The sequence below is a fragment of the Spea bombifrons genome, chromosome 5, assembly GCF_027358695.1.
Source record: "Spea bombifrons isolate aSpeBom1 chromosome 5, aSpeBom1.2.pri, whole genome shotgun sequence".
NCBI classification, from domain to species: domain Eukaryota; kingdom Metazoa; phylum Chordata; class Amphibia; order Anura; family Pelobatidae; genus Spea; species Spea bombifrons.
Window position 1 is genome coordinate 37,680,773 of NC_071091.1, and position 22,913 is coordinate 37,703,685.

The 22,913-nt window shown below is 36.2% G+C and overlaps 1 protein-coding gene across 2 annotated transcripts in view; it reads right to left on the minus strand.

Moving 5' to 3' along the window:
- The window catches only part of BMPER (BMP binding endothelial regulator), a 114,100-nt gene that overhangs the window by 78,298 nt on the left and 12,889 nt on the right, over window positions 1-22,913 (minus strand). Inside the window, exons 3-4 of one of the 2 annotated variants that reach the window (XM_053468018.1) lie at window positions 7,620-7,719; window positions 1,276-1,358 (exon numbers count right to left, since the gene is read on the minus strand). In XM_053468018.1, coding sequence (XP_053323993.1) covers window positions 1,276-1,358; window positions 7,620-7,719 — 183 coding nt within the window. The remainder of the gene's footprint in view (window positions 1-1,275; window positions 1,359-7,619; window positions 7,720-22,913) is intronic. The other variant, XM_053468019.1, reaches the window with a different exon arrangement.

Below are 22,913 nucleotides of genomic sequence, written 5' to 3' on the forward strand. Positions count from 1 at the left end.
CTAATATTTCTCCTACACCTGACTATGAACCCTTGTTTGCTCGTCAGTTGATGGCTTGTTCAAGTTAAAACATATTCATGAAAACCACTCTGAAAGCCTTTCGTCACAAAAACAAGTGAAAAAAAAATAAAAAAAATTAAAACATGCTACCTTAATGATAGGGCCGACTAGATAGCACTTTAGAAATGAAATGCCTAAGGTCTGTTGGGTATCTCTCACACTTCTCTGGCTACCGGTTTTTGGTTAGCTGGTGTAAGGTGCTGGGTAGGGCTCCCTGCTAAAGGTATTACCTTCTCCAGTGCCCCAGGTAAAATTCTAAATGAAACATTCACTTTGGCACACTTTTACATCAACACACTTCGGTGGAGTGTATGACCATTCTTATAGCACAGGGTTTCCAACTATGGAAGGTGTAGTAACAATGCTTACCAGCTTGGTGGTCTGGGCAAGCACCGAGCTTACTTATATGGTAGGTCTGATCCAGCTAAGACAACTCAACTGTCAATTCCCTTATTTAAGAAATGCGGATCTTCAAAGTGGTTGGTCAATTTTTTTGTCCGTTAATATGACCTGATTCCAAATGGTTTGGGAAGAATCATTTTATAATGGGTAAACTAAATAATAAAAACTGGCCCTACCTACAGAAAAGGTAATATGGATTGAAAGAAGGCAGTTTTCATGTTTTTTAATGTTTTTTGGACAAAGACACTTGCATACTAGAGTAATATTTTGACTGTTTTAATATTACAAAATGGACTGGTACATTTGCGCTATAACCTGACTACATGAACCCAGTCCAACTGTAGTCAGTGCTCAAGTAATTAATCTTCTTGTCCCTAAGCTCTTCTGAACAATGGGGCCTTTTAATGAACCAGACAATGTCCTTGGCAGGCATTGTAATAATCAAGGAAACAAAAATCTAAAGCAGTATTTTAAAATTAACATGAAAAGGAATAAAAAGGAATAAAAAACTAAATAACAAAAGCATGAGAAGCATTAGGCAACTAACAGTATATGGACCCAAACATTCAACCAATTCTACCATGCAAACATACAACTTGTATTCCATGCAACATACAGTATGTGTGTAAAAAATAAAATAACGACAAAGCATTAAAGGTTCTTTTTTTTATTTCCCCACAAAATTTAAGGTGTACTAGGTTTTTAGATTACAGAACCAATCAGTGCTGCCATTTTGGCTTTAGCGATAGCCTTATAAAAGAACATCTCATATAGAGATATGAGAGGCCTTTGTTTCATAATTTAGAACCTTACCTGACACTGTCGGGTAATGCAGGGTTGGTTGGAATCGTGCCATTTCATAGAGCTGTTGTAAAGGTTACCTTGGAAGTTGCAACCTTGAAGAAGAAAAGAAAAGCTTCATTACAATAAAGGAATTCAGGAGGTTATTTTAAGTGTTTCAGTAGCCCCTTACTAAGAATGTTGATATATGTTGATTTAAACCATCACCATTAGTGACTTTTTTATCATCCTCTAGGCTTCCTCTAGGAAACCAGAGATGGGAAGATTTAGACCTAGAGAGGACAGGGTAAATATTAGGTAGGAGCGGATAAGAGACAAAAAGAATCAGCGTGTCTAAAACTAGCTTGGGGGTGAGCGGAACGAGAAACCTAAAGTCCAAAGTGTTAACCCAGAAGGCATAATATATGCAAAGGGCAAAGCATATTTTGTAGGTTAGCATTGACAAAAACCTAGTTATATTAGGGGGGACATTCCCTGCTCAGATATAAGAGATATCGGAATTGATTCTTTAAAGTGATGCTAATGAAGTTTGTTCCCCCATAGAGTTTCATTAGTCACAATGTCCAGCTTGGTGATTGACAGCAACCCATTCTATTGTTTACCATTAGGCAGCATGGTAAAGAGTCAGGGCTTTTGTCTCACAGACTGAGATAAAGACAGAGTGAGAACACATATATACAAAAAAACATGCAGTTGCCAAAAAATATTATATTATCTAAAACCTAGAACCGTTTTAAAACAGAAAACAATACAGTATTTGTTCAAACTCCCTTTCGTGGTGTGAAGGGGATGCCCCTTTTAAATCCTAGGTTAATTAACAATTAATTGCATAGACAGATCCATATTGTACATTGTAATGCATTTTGCCTGACTTACATATACATGACCTATAGTTCAATTCAATTTCAGATTGTGCTCAAGCACTTTTCTTTCAGGTGACAGGCCCAATTTATTTTTTGTGACATCATGTTGCTCTGATGTAGAAGACACAGTGTGGTACTGTTTGGCCTATGTAATTTTATAGAACAAATTCTTGTGACTTTTTATTTGTAAGTTATGTAAAGGTGCATTTCAACATATAGGATGTCCAGGATCTCCAGATCTGCATGATCTCCTTCCCCCCAAAAATGCAGGTTCTCTTTACATGATTAATATTAATCTGTCAAACGAGCCACAAACTGATTGACCTACGTTCATACAATAATGGAAAAAAACTTTAGACATTTTCCCTTGACTATATAATTTAAAAGAACCTATGTACTATGAGCATACAAACTGCCTTACTGCTACACTCCAAGCTCATCTAAGGTCTTTGTTTCTTTTATTGTATTTCTTAGTGATGTCACAGCATTAGAGAAAACTAATGGAAAATATTTACAACAAAACCAGTACATTGTAAACCATCTAGGCTATAATACTAAAGCAGGAATCCCTAAGTCTCACGTTTCTTCTCCTTATTTTAAAAAACCACAGTCTATATATAGAAAGCCATGCGATTGCTTTCAAAACGCTTTGAAATACGGTTATAGATGTTAAGCAATTTATTCCATGTATGGGAATAAATATAATTAGTACTTTCAGCATTTTATGAATGCGTTTCAAAGAACCCACAGATCTAAGCATACTTATTATTGACTTACTCTGAGAACACACAAATAGTGTAATTTAAGTTAGTTCTATAAAATAATGCCTGGATACCAGACGGTTTTGATAAAAGAAGATTGTAAGTTTACAAGAGCATTAGGCTGCTCAGCTTCATGAGCCGTTTGTCTTAACATGTATTAATGTTATTGAAACATTTAATGTTATTGTTAATCTATATGACCATCCTAGTATAATGGCACTCTATAGAAAAAATGCCACATAATGAAGGGTCCTTCTTTTTGGAGGGGCCACCTGTGGAAACTAAATTCTTGCATTGCTCTTTTTTAATCTGGCATTCGTTTGCTATAAAATTCAGATAAGCAGATTTTGTCAAACCCTACATGGGTGAATTGTCAGACATCAGCTGAATCCGGTTCAAATTGAGGAATAGTAATTTACACAGAAATATAAATAAATAGTAAATATAGTAAATCATGCAAAAGCTTCAAAGTGGGAAAGCTTCATCTGAAATATACCTCTATGCTCATACTCAATTTTTCAGTGGTTCAATAAATGGATCTAACAGACCTGGAAACTACAAGTTGGAATGCAGTACACTATTACAAGCAAATAATAAATATTTCTAATTTCCTTGTACAGAAATGTCCTTGTATAGAAAACGTCCATGTTGCCTGTTTAGAAAGTGAAGGACACAACATATCCCAGTGTAAACAAAGACAAAACATGAATAATTATTAGCAAGCTGTTACTTTTAGTTAGCTTTGTTGTAATCCATGTCTACTAAATCAGAAACCACTGTACGGCACTTCAGTAGGAGAAGTGTTTTATTAATCAACATTCCGAGACATTCTCCAAACAGCAATGATACTGAAAAGAATGAATGTACAATCTGTATGCCTGCCATACAATCATTTTCAAAGGGTAACAAAGCAAATGTTAACACATTTACCTAAGCATTTAACGTTTTAAAGATAAAAGTAGAGTGAGGGTTGTGTGATATTAAGACTGCCAACATTAAAACTGAATGGATATACAAATAATAAAATATAATTTTAATTATTTTACTTTTAAAACAGACAAGTGTTGACACTGATTAATTGAACAAGAAATAGAATTTCTGTTTAAAGCGCTCAAGGTCTGATGTGGATTTTGTTTATTTTTAATTAAAAAAAATGTTTTTTGGGTTTTCAGGTATCTATAGCCTGTATTGAGTTGCATCATCATAAACATTAGCTGTCATCTTTTCTATGCTGACAAAGTTTTATTGTTTTTATTAATAAAGTTAATAATGCATTGTGCAAGAGGCCTTTGCAGAACATAATTTAATGTGTAAGGAGACTTATACATTAAGAAAGAAAATCTTGCTGAGGTACGTTATACAGGGCTAGCTAGGCTTGTCCTGCAGCAGAAGCTCACCGGGGCTGGACCTTCATGGTATATATATATATATATATATATATATATATATATATATATATATATATATATATATATATATGTAGTTTTTTATTTTATGCAGTAGCAGCATCTTACCACTTAGCAAATCAAATAATACATCTTCCAAAGATACAGAACTCTGCGTTAGCATTTTAAACTATGAACTGTGTAACGAACAGGAAGGAAAGGACACAGTAAACAAATTCATTCTTATCTGAAGTTATGTCGGGAGGTTATTGCATCTTTCCTGTTTAAATGAAGAATAACATTAACAAATAAAAATCTACATGTTGCAGATTTCATATTTGTGTACAAAAGACTACTCAAAGATATGGGAGAACCCTCATTCCAAGATATGGGCATTAGAAGTTTTTGAGGTCAGTAAGTCCACATTAAATTAACAATGACTTGCTAATAAGTAGATTTGTGCATTTGAATTAGTACGAATTGCAAATGTAAATAAATTTGCTGATTTTGTCTATGAAAACAAGGCCAGGTCCCCCCCCCCTCAAAACAAAGCAAAACGCTACAAAATGTTCTTTGACCACGTCTTGGTAAAAATAGCCGAACTTCTGGTGAAGTCCTCAACCCCCACTGGCAGAAGATAACCCTGTGTAAACGCACGCCAAAATGGTGGAGCTTCCTGTGCCATCCTTCTGATTGGAGAAGACATCAGCAGAAGATCCACCTTTTTGCTCTAAAGTAACCTTGTGTAAACTTCAGCCAAAATGGCGGAGCTTTGAGTGACGGCCTCTCCCCTGATCGGAGAATCATGGAGAGGACATTACCGGAAGCTCCGACATTTTGGCGGAAGTTTGCTGGGAGGTTACATCAGTTGAGATGCAGACAAAGAAAGAAAAAAGAATAGAGAAAGAAGAGAGGAAAAGAAGATGCAGAACAAGAAGATGCGAGACGCAGCAGGGTAGGTGCGAGACGAGTAATCGGTCAGGAGAGAAGGTAGGGAGACATTCAGAGAGCATGAGAGAGACAGTGAGCAATAATGAGATTGTGAGAGATTGCGAGTCAGAGATAGTGTAAGAGTAAATATGGACGTTGGACCACAAATTTCATTCCCGAATTTTAAATGGTCCCCGATTTTCATCCAAAACAAAAATGCAAATTTTCAAATATCTAATTATCAGAATAATTTGGTCAAATACTGTAAAGAAGTAAAAAGGCTTTTTGCTATTGACACTAATAAATTCTATCTATCAATATTCCTTTTATGTTGGTAAAATAAACTCAACAAGAACATTAACACAGGAATAAATAACATCATTATTATAACATTTAGAAAGAGAACATGTTAACCCTGAATTGATTTAAATTAGGATTAAAACAAAAAATTAAAAACACAACACATGTTCCATCCCAACGTGCTATGACACATTCTGCATTTGTTTAAATATGATATAAGAACTAGATTTTTACCCTAGATCTAAGTCAATTATATATTTCTGATGAAAAACTCTAGGAATTTTATAAAATTATGAAGTAGAATTTGTATCATATCTGCAACTTCAAAAATCTGACTCAATAAACCCTTAAAGAAGAAAGCATGAAACTTTGTGTTATTATTATTATTTTCAGTTGAATTATTATAACTTTAAAATGCAATATTAGTTTTAGAACTGATTTCGCCTAGGTTATCAGTGTTTTCTTTTTTATTTATATAATAACTGAAATTAATGAAATTTATAAGGTTTATAAGGAGCCCTATGTGCTAAACATAATTTTAACAGATACGTCATTTTACGAGCAGACAGCAGACCAAACCACCAAAAATGTGTTCTACATCCTTGCTGCTTATTATTATTTATTGTTTTATATAGCTCCACCATATTCCGTAGCACTGTACAATGGGTAGACAGGACATAACTAGTAGTATATTACATAACAATTTGACCTACGTAAACAACAGGTAAGGAGAGCCCTGCTCAAATGAGCTTTGTTTTTTCAAGTGAGAGACATAAAAGTTCCTTGGTAAATGGTAAGGTCCTGGAGAGTCACATTAGGAGGACAGTGACTTAAATGCACCCTTGTCGGAGTTAGATAAATGCGCACGGCTTATGCTCCTGACTAGGGCCCACACACTTGGAGTGGGGACGCTGGCCTCCAAGGCTGTTGTTTTGTGCGGCAGGGATAAATTGCAGCATATATAAAATAATTGGTACATTGCCTAGGGCCCCATGGGGCGTTCATCCAGCTCCGACTCATGTAAAAGAATCATTTATGAAAAATAATAGGTCTTGTCATTGTCAATGCATGAATTATTCCACATTTTATTATTTAATTACAGGGAAGGAGACTGTGAGCGGTTGTTGTTATTGGCATCTGATTTAAACATGTAAATGTTATGCCCATTCAAATATCTAATTAAAGGAATGTACATATCTCCTAACATTGGTTAACCCACGCGCAGAGTCGCTCGGTACAGTGCTTCATTGTGCATGCACAGTTATCTGACATGCATTTTCCAGGCCAGCTCAATGCGTATGCAGCTCACTTACCAGAAAGTTGCCATCACAGTGCGTAGCCACTGCATATGTATACATATATCATGTCATCTGATTAACCCCTTAATGACAAAGACCATACATGTACGGGCTCAAAATGCATTGTCCTTAAGGGGTTAAAGAAGCAGTCTAGTCCCAAAAATTTTATTTTTATTTTTTAATGCATGTTGGAGTCCATTGTGTGTGGATGCTATTGTACTTTACTTTAAGCACACCGGGAAATGTAATCTTTAGTAACAGGAGTCTCATTTTCAAACCTCACTGGGGATGGCTGGACTTCTCTTTTAAGTTAGGCAGCAATCATTGGATACCATGTTTACCTAACAGTGATCAGTAGGGATCAAGGGAGTTCTCCAGGAAACCTTGGCAAATCGTGTAATTCTAAGTTTGTATTTGGTATTGATAAACTCTAGAATTTATCAATGGCTCATCTTCTCTGCCTGATGCCACTTATGCTGGAAGACTGTTCCACTTATCTACCACTTTCTTCTACATTACATCTAGGCCTCTGAGTCTCTAGTTTTAAATTAGAAAATTGACTAGAAAATATGTTGTCCGTGGACAACTGATTCCAAAATGCATTAAAAAATGGGCTACTAGAATTTAACTTACAATACAGTTACATTGAAAATGCCACAGAAAATAAAATTAGAGTGGAAAATAAAGGAACGAGAAAGACGTACTATTAATTGAAGATGCCATAGAAAATGATATTTGAATGGAAGTGACCCAACTTATTACCCTTTAGAAAATTCCCCATGTAATAACTAAAAATACGTCCTACTGATTAAACTGCACCTTTACACCGTTCACAGCAAGTTCCTGTCTGCTCTATAACCAGAGCACAATCCTTGGACAGCACTGGGCATTTCTCTCGTTTGCACGTCACTTCTTTATTCTAGGACGACACAGAAAAAGAAAATGCGATATAAATATCTCACTCCAGTTTTCCAAATACAGGTTTACAAATAATTCAAATAACTATATTGCGAAAGGGCCTCATTAATCCTATGGCAATCCTAGAACATTCTAAACGGCAGGTATTATTCACAAACATATCGCAGATACAACGCATAAGAATTAGTTCAATTTAACTCATTAATGGCTTCAATAAATAGGTTGACATTAACATGTTCTTCTCACCTATTTATATTTTCCTCCATAAATTCTCAAGCAGTACAGAAATAGTTCAGGGTAATAAAAGATATGTTTTTGTAAAATGCTATTACTGTATGGAGAATGCAGTCAAAAACATTAATTTTGATAAAATTGCTGATCTATACATATAGTTGACATTTAAGTGTGGAACACAGATTGCTAATAGTCCCATTTATTTATTTATATTTGTCTAGTGAACTCTTTAGCTCAACCTGTTTCCCAGGAACCAGTAAAAATCATGTCATAAACATTTGTGTAAAAAAGCATTCGTGTAACAAGAATCATTAAGAAACTCTACCGCTATAGAAACCCCTTAACTTCTCAGTGTTCATACACTATTCCAAGAACAGCACGGCACTCTTTTACAGGCTACTAAAATTTCATGTACAGCTGATGGTGTTCCTATCCAGAATACTATTCCGGTAATAAAGGGTATATATATATATATATATATATATATATATATATATATATATATATATATATTAGAGAGCTTAAGGGCAGAAGGAATAGTTATGTCTGCATATTGACACAATCATAAATAAACAGCATATTGTAATGTGCTGTCTACTAAAACAACAGATGAAATTTCATTTCCGTGTGAGTTCCATGGCTAATGTGTCGCAGTGTCAACATACTTCAGCTAAGTGTTTGCCCTGTGCTGCACTCTGTTATCGAGGCAGACTAATTCACTTTTACATGCAACAACATCTAAAACCAACTGAAGAATTACATTAGCATAGCAAAATATTGGAAGCAGGGACATCTCACATGGGAACTGGTAGGGTTTATTATTTCAGCCGCCTAATTCAACCCTCCTTAGCAGTGGAAAGGGAAGTGAAGTTCCGCTCTTTCAAGGAAATGTACGCGTCATTAACAACCAGAAGACACTTGTATTAACAGACACCTGATTTTCTCTTATGTAGAACCACAAGACTCCATTATATTTACTTTAGCCGAGACTTCCAGTCTCACCAAATTTCCCAGTGTAATAACCCAAGGGTTCCTTTCAAAAGATGTAATCATTTTTTTAAATAGGTAAGCCAGCATAAAAAAAATATTAAAATAATTGTGATAAATAATAATAATAATAATAATACTGTAAATGTTTACTATAACATATGGTCTGATATACTAATAGTATACTATAGAAATGGTACCATAAAAACAACTGAGAAAAGTTGTAAGTATTGTCAACTTTACCAGTGCATCTTAAGGTGTCTTCATTTTACTGTTACTTTTGTATATTGACTATTTTAATGTCATTGGTGATATTTTGACTTATTGTAATAGAGCTCTGAAATCTGCTGATATTCTATTAATAAGATGTCTTGAAATACAGTGGACGCTGATAATAAAAAGCCAGATTTTTTCTTCCTTTAACAAGCCCCTTTCTGTAACCTTCGTAAGCGTCAGTTCATTCTTAGTGTCCGGTTTCACTCCATGCAGCTCCGCATGTGCACCATGTTTTAATGTAGTGAACTGGAGCCAAAAATACCAAAGCCACCTAGCAGATTCACAGTTGGGCATCATAAAATAAATCAGTTCTAGGTATTCCATAATATAATGGTTTTGGAAAGCTGCAGGTTATCTATTTGTGTGTAATACAAGACCAACATCCAAATTCTTTATCTTACCATGTAAGGTAAACAATAGAATGCAAGTTTTAATCACCCAGACTGACACTCTGGCTAATTAAAGCCTGTGGACTAATGGACATTAGCACTCTAGTTCTGTAGATAAAAGAAGTATATTTTTAATATTAACCTACTGTACAAAGCACTGCATTTTATGCTCAAGGAGCAGAATATTTTGTTTCTCCTTTAAGTACATTGGGTCTTCCTGGTCAATAATTTGGACTTTTGGGGGGTTTCTTGCTATGCTTTCCGCTAAGCTGGTTTTAGTCTTCCTCCACCCACCTCTGGTTTCCTACAGAAAGGCTTTTGGGAAGTTCCCAGACATGCTTCTCCACTTCCCCCTAAAAGTTCACATAATAAAATGTCCCCCACTAGAAAATTCTGAACCATGAGTGACACAATGTTTTACTCAAAAACAAAATGCAATGACTTAAAATAATTAAAAAACAATAGTTGTAGTACTGCCCCGCATGCACCTAAACTATTTTTCCTGGCTTCATCAACTGCTTGTATTCTAACGTTTTAAAATCATGAAATCCTTTTAACAATTTATACGGCTGCGGAGGAGATCAGGAGAAGGAGGCAGCAGATGTGCTTCCAACCTAAGGTTAAATTTATTAAAATAACATACCAAATATAAAACTACCGTATATATATGTTCAGCTGCACTTATTTCTTTATAGACACATTTGTGCTTTGACATATCTACTTTTCAGAAACCCACTCTGACTTCTTATTTTTACCTTTGGGAAAACTAAACATTGGGTGCTGATTTCTTGAGTTGTATGATTTGGTTAGACACAAATTAGAGAGGTATGATGACAGTTCCATGTTTTGTAACACATTTTAATGTGTAAAAGGTGATTCTGTTACTATGGTTGAATCACGGCCATCATTAGCACAGGGCAAGAAGGACAGGAGCCCGGGGTCGAGGCTTACCTTAAGGACCCGCAACAGCTCTTTCCTGGGTCCCATAAACAGACACCAGGTGGCTATATATGCATTTGAAATATGCTGTTATTGTCATGACAAAAATGGAATCATCCTACCAATTGGATCATTCCATTAACTGCTAGGCTGATAAGATTACTTTTCAAACGTTGCACCAGAATCACCTTTCATACATAATCCCTAATGACCGTTACTGATTCCGTCCCGTACACATGCACATGCATGCACATTTGTAACCAGATGTATTAAAGGTCCACTTCAGCCGTCATGTGCACTATAATGTTTATGAGAGCAGAGTGCAGGGCCGGCCTGACAATGGAGCTGAGTAGGGCAACCACTCCAGGCGGCACTTTTGAAGCCCTTTTTTTTTTTTTTAAAGTCGAGAAGAGAGAGAGAGAGAGCACCGAGTGGTTTTATCTTACCAAGTTGTCAGTACCCGCTCGGCGCCCCTCTCTCTCTCCTCTGCGAGCCCTCTAGCTCGGTCTCGGTGCCGGCTTGTAATGTTGAGCGCCGGAAGATGATGTCATTACAAGCCGGCACCGAGACCGCGCAGGGAGACTCACCGCAGGACTGCTGAAAGGTAAGTACGGGGGGGGGAAGGGTAGATAATGAGGGGGCGGCAGGGAGAGGAAGGGTAGATAATGGGGGGTGGAGCGGCATTTTAAACTTCGCCCCTGGCGGCATTTTGTCTTGGGCCGGCCCTGGCAGAGTGGTCCCCTTCAATTTACATGGTGTCCCCCTTGCAAATGCATTAAGGAGTTCTTCATAATGCCTCATATGCATTTGCCCCTGTTGGGTGCTGTGCAGGAGGTATGAAAACATTCAGTGTCAACACTGACTCACCCCCTCCCATTGGATTAACTGGGAACATCTCGCTCCCACAGAAACAATTACGTTGTTCAAAATAAAATTTTATTTTAATTCTGATCCTCCTAAGTGAACATAGTTCTAGACAACGTATTGAGCATAGTATGCTGGGCTTATATCTATATTTTATTAAGTTTTATACAGTAGCATGTATATTTTATTCTTTTAACCTATGAAGAGTCTGTTTTTTTCCTTCCATATAATAGTGTTAACTTCCACTGGCCTATTGACATAATTGTCTTAAATTACACCATTTGAAATGCTTACATTATATACATGACATGGATTTATTATGCAGCTTTGAACTTGTGTAACCCACTGTTAACTACAGCTAATATCAGGTTGTCAAAATTAGGAGATGGTCTTCATTTATAATTTTAGAAACTGATGTACAGATTACAGTGTTACTGTATGGTAATTAAGTACATTTTATGACCAGATTACCCACAAGGCAACCTTGACTACTTACTAGGGCAATGAGGCTATATCTCCCACAATTTCAAACAGGAACACTCGTGCTCTGGTCGGAGCTTGTGGTTGGGGTATGGTTAGCAGCTGAGGGTTTATCAAGACTAGTCATATCACCATCAGAGACAGAGACAGGTACACTCACTAAAACCCTAAACGTATGTCCATGAATATATACAGAATTGATAGTGTTAGAATAGAAACATTAAGATATGTATGCCCATACCTGGGAACTTCCCAAGGTAGGCTACCCTTCCTCTTCTGGTGGAGTGACTTTACGTAGGGGACGGGGTAGCCAAATGTAGTATTGGGCCAGCCCTTAAAAAGCCTTTAATGTATGGGAACTTGATATGGAGCTTGGAAACGTGTACAGGGAGTCGGTGTAACACGAATAGGGAGAGGGCATGGCTATCCTGCCATTAGAAAATAAAAAATTGACCCGGCAAGTCTCCTGGTATGACACAAGAGAAACATATTTCTCTGTAAACAAAATACTAACAAAAATTATTTTTGTACCTTGATCAGATGGTAAAAAAAAAATACACCAATATAGGGATTTTCTTTTTCTTTCTATAATCACCACTGTGTGTACTGGTCAACTTTACCATATATGCTGTACGGAGTTCTCATACAGCATGTTGCTAAAAAGATATACACATTTTAATTGTTATTAATCAACACAATATTTATTCTAATAGGCTACTTTTATAAAGCATGCATAAATAAATCAATGCATATAAAACATATGTGAAATTAAACAATCTAGAAGTTGCAGGAGATTTGAATGTATAAATCCTAAAATGTTTAACAATAAGAGTCATTCAGCTGGCGTTTATCAAACCATACACAATTTTCACATAACTATAATGAAGTAACATCTGACATATGGATATATCACCTTCCTTATTTCAACATTAGTGCTCACAGCAGGAAGGCTGTCATTTAAAAGCCTGGCTTTAGAGATTTACAATAAAGCTATACATATGCAATAAATGCAAACATTTTGAGTGTGTACTTTTTGCACCGACTTAAATTTCATTACGTATTTAGGATCCTTGCTTTTATGCATTTTTCTGTTATTTTTTCTTATTCAACAAAAACACAGAAATGGCCTTCAACGGGATTGGTCACCTGGGGAAATTAAAACGAAAGAACACTTACAACTTATGTCCCTACGTCGCAGTGCCTTAGAAATAATGGTCCTACTTTTGTTAAACCCATGATACACATTCACTCTCACATATGTGTTTTATAATATAGCAGTGTTGTATGATATGTGTTGCCGGGCAGCTTGGACCTGATGAGGTCACCATACTCCAATGACCCACAAAAATAAGATATTAGTAACTCCATGAATGGTTTATTGGGGCCATATAGTGAAATATTACATGGACGAACGTGGTATTTAAAGAGTGGATGGTTGTGGGCATGTCATAGAAAGCTAGGGACTGGAAGAAAATATCTTTGATCTAAAAGATCCAGAATTAGTTTTTGTAATGTAAGAATTATGATAGCAGGAACGCTTAATATATGCAAACATTTTTTAGCGAAAGACCATAATTTGTACCAAAACCATATTAATTCCTCAAAATAGCTATAGTAATAGCTATACATTTGCTTGAGATCCTCCTAGAAATATACACTATACAATGTTTTTTAAGCTTTACACCCTAGCCCTGGAAACTATAATTTAAAAAAACAATTAGTATGTGGTCTGCTAATGAGTTTTTCCAACATATTAAATCCAAAGCACAATTATTAACTAAAAAATTCAAGTTTCCCTTTCACTGCTAAACAATCGCTATGCTATTCAGAACTAACGTGTTTATAAACGTCACAATATCTTATTGTAAGTTACGATAAATACCTATTTGAGTGTTTATTTTTCTTTGTGGTAACCGTTGGTTTACATAAATGTGTGATTTCTTTTCACTTTTGAATAAATTATCCCACAACAGAAGAATTGTTTTATAATTTGGTCCATGACCTGTGTAAGTCATGGAGAAGTAAAAATACAAGGAAAATATTGTTTCCCTGTGTTTTTTTCTTTTGTGTAATAAGTCATTCAGGTTCGTTATACCCAAGGAAAATCCACAAGAAACTAAGGAGGGTTACAGGAAACAGTTATTTGTAACCAGGTGGACAATGTTTTTTGTTCATGTAATATATTTATTTGGAAATTGGCCTAGAGAATTCAACATGTTTTTTGCCTTAGAAAACAAGCAAACTAGTGTTGAATATTAGCAGCTGCATCGTCCCTCCAAAAGTCTGGATTATCTGTGTATACGAGATACCAGCTGTGCAGTTGGACCACACTTTTGTGTCAAGAAGACTCATCCACCAAAAAAATTCATCCATTTCACCTGCACAATTAAATAATTTATATTGAAAGTACAGCAACATTGACACCTTCTCTTTAACACTTTCCTATCTCATGTACGGACATCACCGTATGTGAATACAGATGAATAATCCAATGATTATTGTAAAGATGCTGTTTCTATAAACTTCATCAGATTAATCATGTGTTTAATCACTTTTAAGAAGCCTTTTCAGACAACCTATCAGTGTCTTTTCACGCATGACAATGAACATTCAAAGCAAGTGGAACAGCACCTTTAATGCAAGCTGTAAAGATTGCCCAAGACGTGTACTAAATAGAATACAGACTCTAAATATTATGTATGTATATGTAATTGTACAGTACCCTAAATTATAACACATGTAAATACCATGTTATGATTGGACGAGGATAATTTGATTATAGCAAAGGTGCTGATGAGAGTGAGATGAGAATCTTAAAGGTAGGGAGAAAATACTTCTTTCAGAATTCAGGTAGTTTTAAGAGTAAGAATACACACAGTATGAATTCCAGCATGGTGAAATCTGGATACGCAAGTAAGAAGAAGGGATAATAATGGAGGAGTGAATCAAGTTATGGTCAGACTGACCAGAGTCCACTTCAGTCTGACCATAACTTGATTCACTTGTTTATACTCTGTTCTTAAGGGTCCTGAGTATACATTTTATTTGGACTTTATTGGACACCAGTGGAGGGTCTGTGTATGTCTCTCAATGTTCACATATATTTCATTTGATTTTGAGCATCTGTCTCCAGAAGCCTAGGGTATCATGATTTTCCATCACAAGGTGATTGTACCATGTAAGGCAGTGAATTGCCGAATACCCAGCCTTCACCTTAGGGAGCCACAATCCCCAAAGGGGAGCCCGTTCATTCCCAGTGCATGCAAAGAACTTAAACAGGCATGCAAAGAACTTAAATAAACAGGCACATAAAGAAGTCCAGTGTGCCAAAATATAATAAAAAGTGCAGTATGGAACCAGCCTGTGGTTGAAATGTTAAAGATTCCTCCATCTCTAACCAGCCATAGGCCAATGAGTACACAATAAAATGTGCAAAGAAGGGTCTAGGCCTAAACATAAAACAAGGACAAAGTAAGATTTGAGGGCATTTTTATTCACTTTTGGTAGAGCTGTCACTTTAAGATCTCAGTAGATCTAATTTCTGTGATCAATTACTACAGGCCATCTTGTTGCATAGTAACAATGAATAAATCTGGCACATTTGGTATACCTGCATTGTCTTATCATGAATTTAAATGATTTAAATGTGGTTTAAATATTTAGTAGTTCTTTCCTCTGAAGTTGACATTTACAGCACAAAGATATTAATAAGTTATGGCACCAAATACAAAGCATATTATGAACAACACAAATTATGCACCTGGAACAACTGAAGAGCTCTTCTGTAAGAAATTTGCAATGATTGCCTTTGTAGAGCTATTAAATTAAGCAACTCCAGGCATTTCAGCTATGAATAACTTAAAGTTTTTAGAGCACGAGCTATCAGGGAAAAAAGGTTCCTAGACATACATAATACATAATCAGCCATCCATAGTGGAAAATAAAATGGAAATTGCAAATGTACTTGGCTTACATCATCTTAATGCAGCATTAGGGCAAGCAATCTCTTACACCCCACCACTATTGTGTTCACAACAAACAGTAGATGTAGAATCAGAATCTGCTTATACTTGGTATTTGTGGTTTTATGATAATTGGCATTTGAAATAACAAAAGATTTCTTTAATGCCAATTGACCCCTTCAAGGATAAAATCATAATTGAATGCAACACTTATAAGCTTCTAACTTGTATTATCAATTTTAATCAGGAACTTCCCAGGACTGCCTTCCCCTCAATCTCATTAAGGGAGGCAGGAGCTGGGTGTGTATGTGTAAGGAAGTGGGACCAGCTGTGTGTGGAGGAAGGGCTAGCCCCCTAAAGAATTGAAAGGGGCAGGTGCTGGGCGGGTAGTGGGCAAAACATGGGTAGGGAGTGCATGACCAAACTAGAATCCATTGCCCGTAAATGAAGCACAATGACCCATGGGCCCTGTAATAAAAACTGATTTCAAGAACCTCCAGGGGAAATTCAGAGTGTTTCCAAGCATGCCTGTATGTAAAATGTCTGAATTTCCAATAGAAACACGTGCATTAGCGGGAAAAAAAGACAAGAATGCCATAAAATGACCCCCATCTGCTTTCTGCAGCATTTTTGGACAACAGTGGCTCCCTCAGTGGTGTCCTTATATGAACACGGTTTTGTTCATTGTTTTATATATATATCAGAAACTTGTCAACAGAGATGTTATCATGTTCGAGATATTTTTGTATTCCTTTTAGCTGACACTCTAGGATTTTTCGTCAAGCCTCGTAAGTATTCTGCATTGTGCGCTTGTCATATTTGCAGGATGATCTCTCCTAGGGAGAGTGCCAACATTGCTGAATTGTCTCCAGTTGTAGCCAATTTGTCTTATGGTGGATTGATGCACATCAAGGCTTTTAGATATACTTTTGTAACCCCTTCCATCTTTACCCAATTCAGCGATTCTTAATTTTAGGCAATGCTTCTTGCGTATAGCAAACTCAAACTTTATGATACGTCAGGACATCTCTCACCAGTACCTCCAATATCATCTTACTGATTGGATTCCTGGTTAGCAGACTCCTTTATAGGATAGCCCATCATTTGCAGCTTCACAGCCTAGGTCTGTTCTGACCAGTGCTGTTTACAATCAACCTTACAAAGACCCCAGCCTCACCTGCAGCCACAATTAAGCGCTGGGGTCTTTGTAACGTTGATTGTAAACAGCACTGGTCAGAACAGACCTAGGCTGTGAAGCTGCAAATGGTGGGCTATACTATGAGGTTATATATGAGGATATATATTTATATATACTAAATATATAAACTAAACAAGTGATGAGGAATCTCACAGATACCCACACTAGTTTTTATACAAGACTATGTCTTCTGGTCAATATGCCGGATGCTTTGGATAGTTCACAATTGCCTTATGCATTCCACAGTGGCAGAAACAAGAAGTGGAACTGTTTCCACTATGATCCATCTCAAGGAATTAGTGAGAAAGGATGCATGGTCTCTTGGAGACTTTTAAATGTATTCTTTCAGTTCAAAAAAACATAGATTGAATAAATCTGTTCTGTTAATGTTGAGCCATATGGCAGTCCTACTTTTTTTTCATTAGCAACAGCTTGTTAGTGTGAACAAACAGCAATTAGGAAGAATCCATAATTAGGAATCCTGTGGTACAGCTTAGAAAGAGTAAAGGAAAATAATATAGTCCTGTTTGGAATCTGTAATTTACCATGCTCATGTTTCACTCTGGAGAATAAAAGGTATTTGTTTGTACAGGGATATCCCAATAGTGTGAGAGTACAGACTTAAAGACTGGGGATGAAAAATGCCTATATGTGATACTCATGAATGCAAACCGTCATCAAAGATCTTTGGCAAAATTAATTCCTACATTTGCTGGCCATATGAGGGAAAAAACCCTCTTTCTCTGACTTACTGAATAACAGATCAGTTCAATTTGAAAAATAATTTTATCACAAGACATCATCAATACAAAAAAAAGTATATAATTAATCTGTGCAGTTGATTATTTTTAAAAACATGGCTTTTATCCAAATAAAAGATTAGATTTGAAATCGCCATATTTCTGTTACAGTCCCCAGGCTTATTGTGGGTTTCAGCAAAATGAAAAGAAAATTAGTAACATTATAAACAAAAAGAGAAAGCTCATAATTTGATTATCTTTTCTTTAACATTGTTTATGCTTGTGTGAGTACTTTCACAAGGACCATTTCTTATGTGTGACTAGTATTACAATATTTGCAGATACTTTGGATTTGCTGTTTCTCACCAATGGTAAAAAAAAAATAAAAAAAAATAAAAAAGCCAGATGCAAAAGCATGTGCCAGAGATTGTGATGTATTTCAAGCAACTCGGCAATTAAGGAACAGAGTGAACAGGGCAATAGAATTAAGTTACAACTGGAAATTGGAAATCTTTTAAAAAACTGTACTCGGGGGCCACACTTACAGATGTGTTTTGATATGCTGAAATTATGAAAATTAAAGTTTATACCCATTTAGTTAATAGGCAATTGTGTGTGTTTTTTTTAAATAAAAGACCCACCTTTGTTGACAAAGTGACGTATTAAAATACTGATAATCAATACACTTTTTTTAATTGCTAATAAAATAAATTAAAATCTATTATTTTGATTATTGCCCCTTATTTGAATTGAAGCCAGTGGCAATATAGAATTGTCAGACATGAATGACAATAAATGGTAGCAAAGACAAATCAAATTGTTAGAACGGTATTATAATCTTGTGTATATATATATATATATCTTATTATTATCTTTAGCGCCAACAATTTACGCAGCGTTTAAACAAAAATATATATCAAAGGGGTATGACAAGATGGGAATTGACCGACTAAGACAAACCGATACATCAGGTGGAGAGAGCCCTGCACGCAAGCTTTTATATACAGAATCTCATAAAAGTGAGTACACCCCTCACATTTTTGTAAATATTTTATTATATCTTTTCATGTGACAACACTGAAGAAATTACACTCTGCTCCAATGTAAAGTGACTGTACAGCCTGTATAAATAATATAAATAATACAGGCTATAAAATAGTGTAAATTTGCTGTCTCCTCAAATATGACCCCCCAGAAATGCCTTATACCCCCCTATATACCACTCTGCCCCAGATATGCCTTATACCCCCCATATGCCACTCTGACCCCACCTTGACTTACCAATGCATCCCTAGTCTTGTCCTCCATTCTTCAGACTCTGGTGTCTAGTGGGGGCAGCCAGTGGATGTCTGTGCGATGTGCATAAAAAACCTCCGCTGCCCATTAGTTTCGCTGGGGGCTTCTATGACTGAGCACAGGAAGGTCATGTCATGCTGGTGCTCCGTCATAGAAGCCCCAGCGGAAGTGCCGGCAGAAGCATAGGTTCGCTGAGCGCAGCAGGGAGAAGTATCCAGGCTCCCTGCAGTGCTGCGGAGGATCATCCTCTGTGGCAGCCGGTGGACGTCTGCGCAGTGCGCGCAGACAACCTCCGCTGCTGCTGCCACTTCCGCTGGGGCTTCTATAATGGAGCACCAGAAGGTCATGTGATGCCAGCACTCCGTCTTAGAATCCCAGAGGAAAAGCCAGCAGCAGCTGAGTTTGCCAGAGAGGAGGATCCGGGTCCCCTGCAGCGCTGCAGGGGATCTGGAGCTTAGTCTTGTAGTCAGACCTCTATTTGAGGTCTGATTATAAGACGATCTTGAATATAAGAGGAGGGATTTTTTCAGAGGAAATGTCTCGTCTTATATTGGAGCAAATACAGTATATGGCATGGGTAAACATTGTTCATGTAAGGAACAAGAAACACTAGAGCTACTATTGCTACTATACAAAAGTTCCTAATTTTTTCTACTGTACAGAGTTAGTGACTTACTCTGGCGACAGTGGTTTGTGCCCCCAAATTGCTAGGAATTGTTTTGCTGCATTTAATAAAAATAATGTCAGATATTCTTTAGAACCTGTAACAGAGGAACTAGTATGCTTGACAAAGATCTGAGCAGTTGTAGAGGGTACTTTTATCTGAACGCAAACCACCGTATCCCAGAAAGTTTTGCATGGTCCTTTTATGCCGTGGGCTTCAGTATGAAATTATTTTGTAAGGGCCTCTAATCCTTAAATTGACAATGTCTGTTATTCAGATCTTCCAAATGTTACCCTGCAGCAAAGGGTTTACTGTTGGACCCAAATTATAATTGCTTCATGGACTGCGTGGCTTCAATGTCATATTTTGTCCTGAAGGAGCTGTTCCCACGCGGGTGGCGCAGTAAGCTTTAATGAATTCATTGGGGATGCTTTCACACACAACAAGTAAGATACTGAGGATCTCTTCCATTTCCAGTCACTATAGGCAGTCAGAATTGTGAGGTATCAGGCTGGAGCAGAACCTTCCTTCCACACATCTGCTCACATTGACAGCTAAACCCCAATCTTAACATCTCGCTGCACGCTATGAGCTGAATGTATCTATAAAAGAAAACCAGACTATTAATATCTGACACTTCAATTATCATTTTATTTGCTTTATATGCACTTGCTGATTGGGTTGCATTATTGAAATGGTAGACAGTACCATGGAAACACCATACAAACACACCTACAAGATCTACTTTTTCCTAACACAGCTGTGTGATTATAGCTTTTATTTTTTTTTGCTCAGAGAAGGTAGTTGTTAATATACTGGTCACATTCTTTCAATCCATCCACTTAACTACATTGTTTCTATGTATGATGATTAGGCACTATGTTACAAACAAAGCAAATTTTAACCCTTTGGAGAATTAATATTTTTGTTTTCTTTTTTATATAAAAAGCCATATTTTTCATGTGTATTGACCATTTCTGACATTCCTAATCTCTATAGGTTAGCAGCTATATCCCCTGTATCTGCTTCTGTTCTGCAGCCTATAAACTCTCTGGTTGTGCTGTCTTGATGAACATCTGTTAAGCTTTATTTTTTATTTTTCATGTCCTTCCCTGAAGAGCCTGGTCAAAACATTACAATTATATGGACATTCTTATTTTTTTTTTTTTTTTAAAATACTGATTCTTCTATGCGAGTGCATGTAAATTTTTCATTTTTTTGTCTCACGGGGGCAAACTAAAATACTCGCTTACGTTACCAATGTGGGTCTATTAATTTGTTTACAGAACCGTCCTGGAGTTGACTCAATCCCATTAGCAGCAGAGGAAGTACCCACATCGAAATGGCCAAAGTCTAACTAATAACCAGCTTACAGTTTTAAGCAAACATTAGAACATTTTCTTTCTTAAATGTTTTTCGTAATTCTAATGATGAAAAATTAATGCAGTATACCAATAATTGCACCAATTACAAAACAAAAATAAAAAGTAAATTTGTATCATTATTCCAATTATATAAATTGCATTTTTGTACACAATAAATCTTGGTGCAGAAACATTAATGGACCCTTTCTTCCGAGTTACAGGAAATGAAATCTGTGATAATAGCAAATACTTTTAATGAAACAGTAACTGTCATAATGAAAGCGGTATTTGGACAATTAGTTTCTAAATCTTTCTTGCAAACAAAGTATTGCCTATTTCCTTTAATGGCATTTAGCTCGTATAGAAAGTTGCCGAAAAGCCATTTCTAGAAATAAAGAATTCTGATTATTTATAGATCAGAGCATCTTGGGGTTTTGAAATAGTATATTATTATTATATAATAGTATATTATATATAATATGATGTTTTTAAACAATTAACCATTTAAGCTGCTCATTATTGGGAAACAAACTTTTCAGCTCCTTTATGAGTAACCACTGTTAGGCAGTCATTAAAGACAAATTATAATGTACTCCTTCAATATCAATACAAGGACTAAAATTATCAAGAAAAGAGTTTCCTTACTATAATACAAAAATTGTATGGCTGGTCTTCATCAAGAAGTGACCAGTCATTATCCTAAGAGTTCATCATTATGAGGTCACCCACACATAATTTAATTCTACAACCACAGTTATGAATGCTACATATGATTGCAAGAAGATAATAGTCTAATACTATACCAAATGGTGTTTTACAAATACAAATAGTGTTTGGACAATTTTTTCCCCAATATGTACTGGATTCAGCAGAAATATAGAAAGTGGATAGCTTAGACTGACTAAACACACAGATAGCTTCTAAGTACAATAAAAATGTAATTGTTTGCACAAAAAGCAAAAAAAAAACCCCAAAACATCCCAAATAATAAACACAAGATTTTTTAATGATAAATGATGAATGTCTTCAGAAGTGTAACTGTTTGAAGACATTCCATCTAGGGTCTCCCCTTGTTCTCTAAGTTTACGCCATTGGTACATTGGTACTTGTTGAATCCTTGTTAGATTCAACAAGCAATGCGTGCATCTGACCAGTACCTGATTAAGGATCAGTGTTTAGAACTTGTTCTTTGTTCACTAAAGGGAGAATTGTGTTTTCAAATGTTTTACTTCGACATTCATTATGAAGGCCAACAATTGCAAGTTTCGCCAGTGTGAAGGGCTGAACCAACACTGTACATCGTATAATTCAATGTGTAAAGGGAGCTTGAAGAAATCTTGCTCATTTAACTATACATTTTACAGGGCCGGCCAAGCTCTTTATGGAATAGAACCTCACTGGGGTTAGACCTTCATAATGTATAATTAAGTGATAGCGAAACAACTCTCCTGCAAACTCCATTTTCCATTTACTGAATTTTACACATACTGCTCTGTTTGAGACCCAAACCCTCAGCTTTCACTTTATTTTCCCTATTATCCTATCGTTGTTGTCCCAGGAAGAGTAAATTAAACTGCAAAATAATGTGAGATAAGATAAATCCTTTATGCATTAAGAATTGCTATGAACGAGCAGACTTTCACTAATTGTCTGCAGCAAAAACATATTTGCAGATATTCGACCAAATCTGAATACAAGACATTCAACCAAATATGACATTATGTACACTGAGATGTAGTTATGGATTTAATGTATCTTTCTGAAATATGTAATACAGGCTTTGGTGCCACAAGTTATCAACT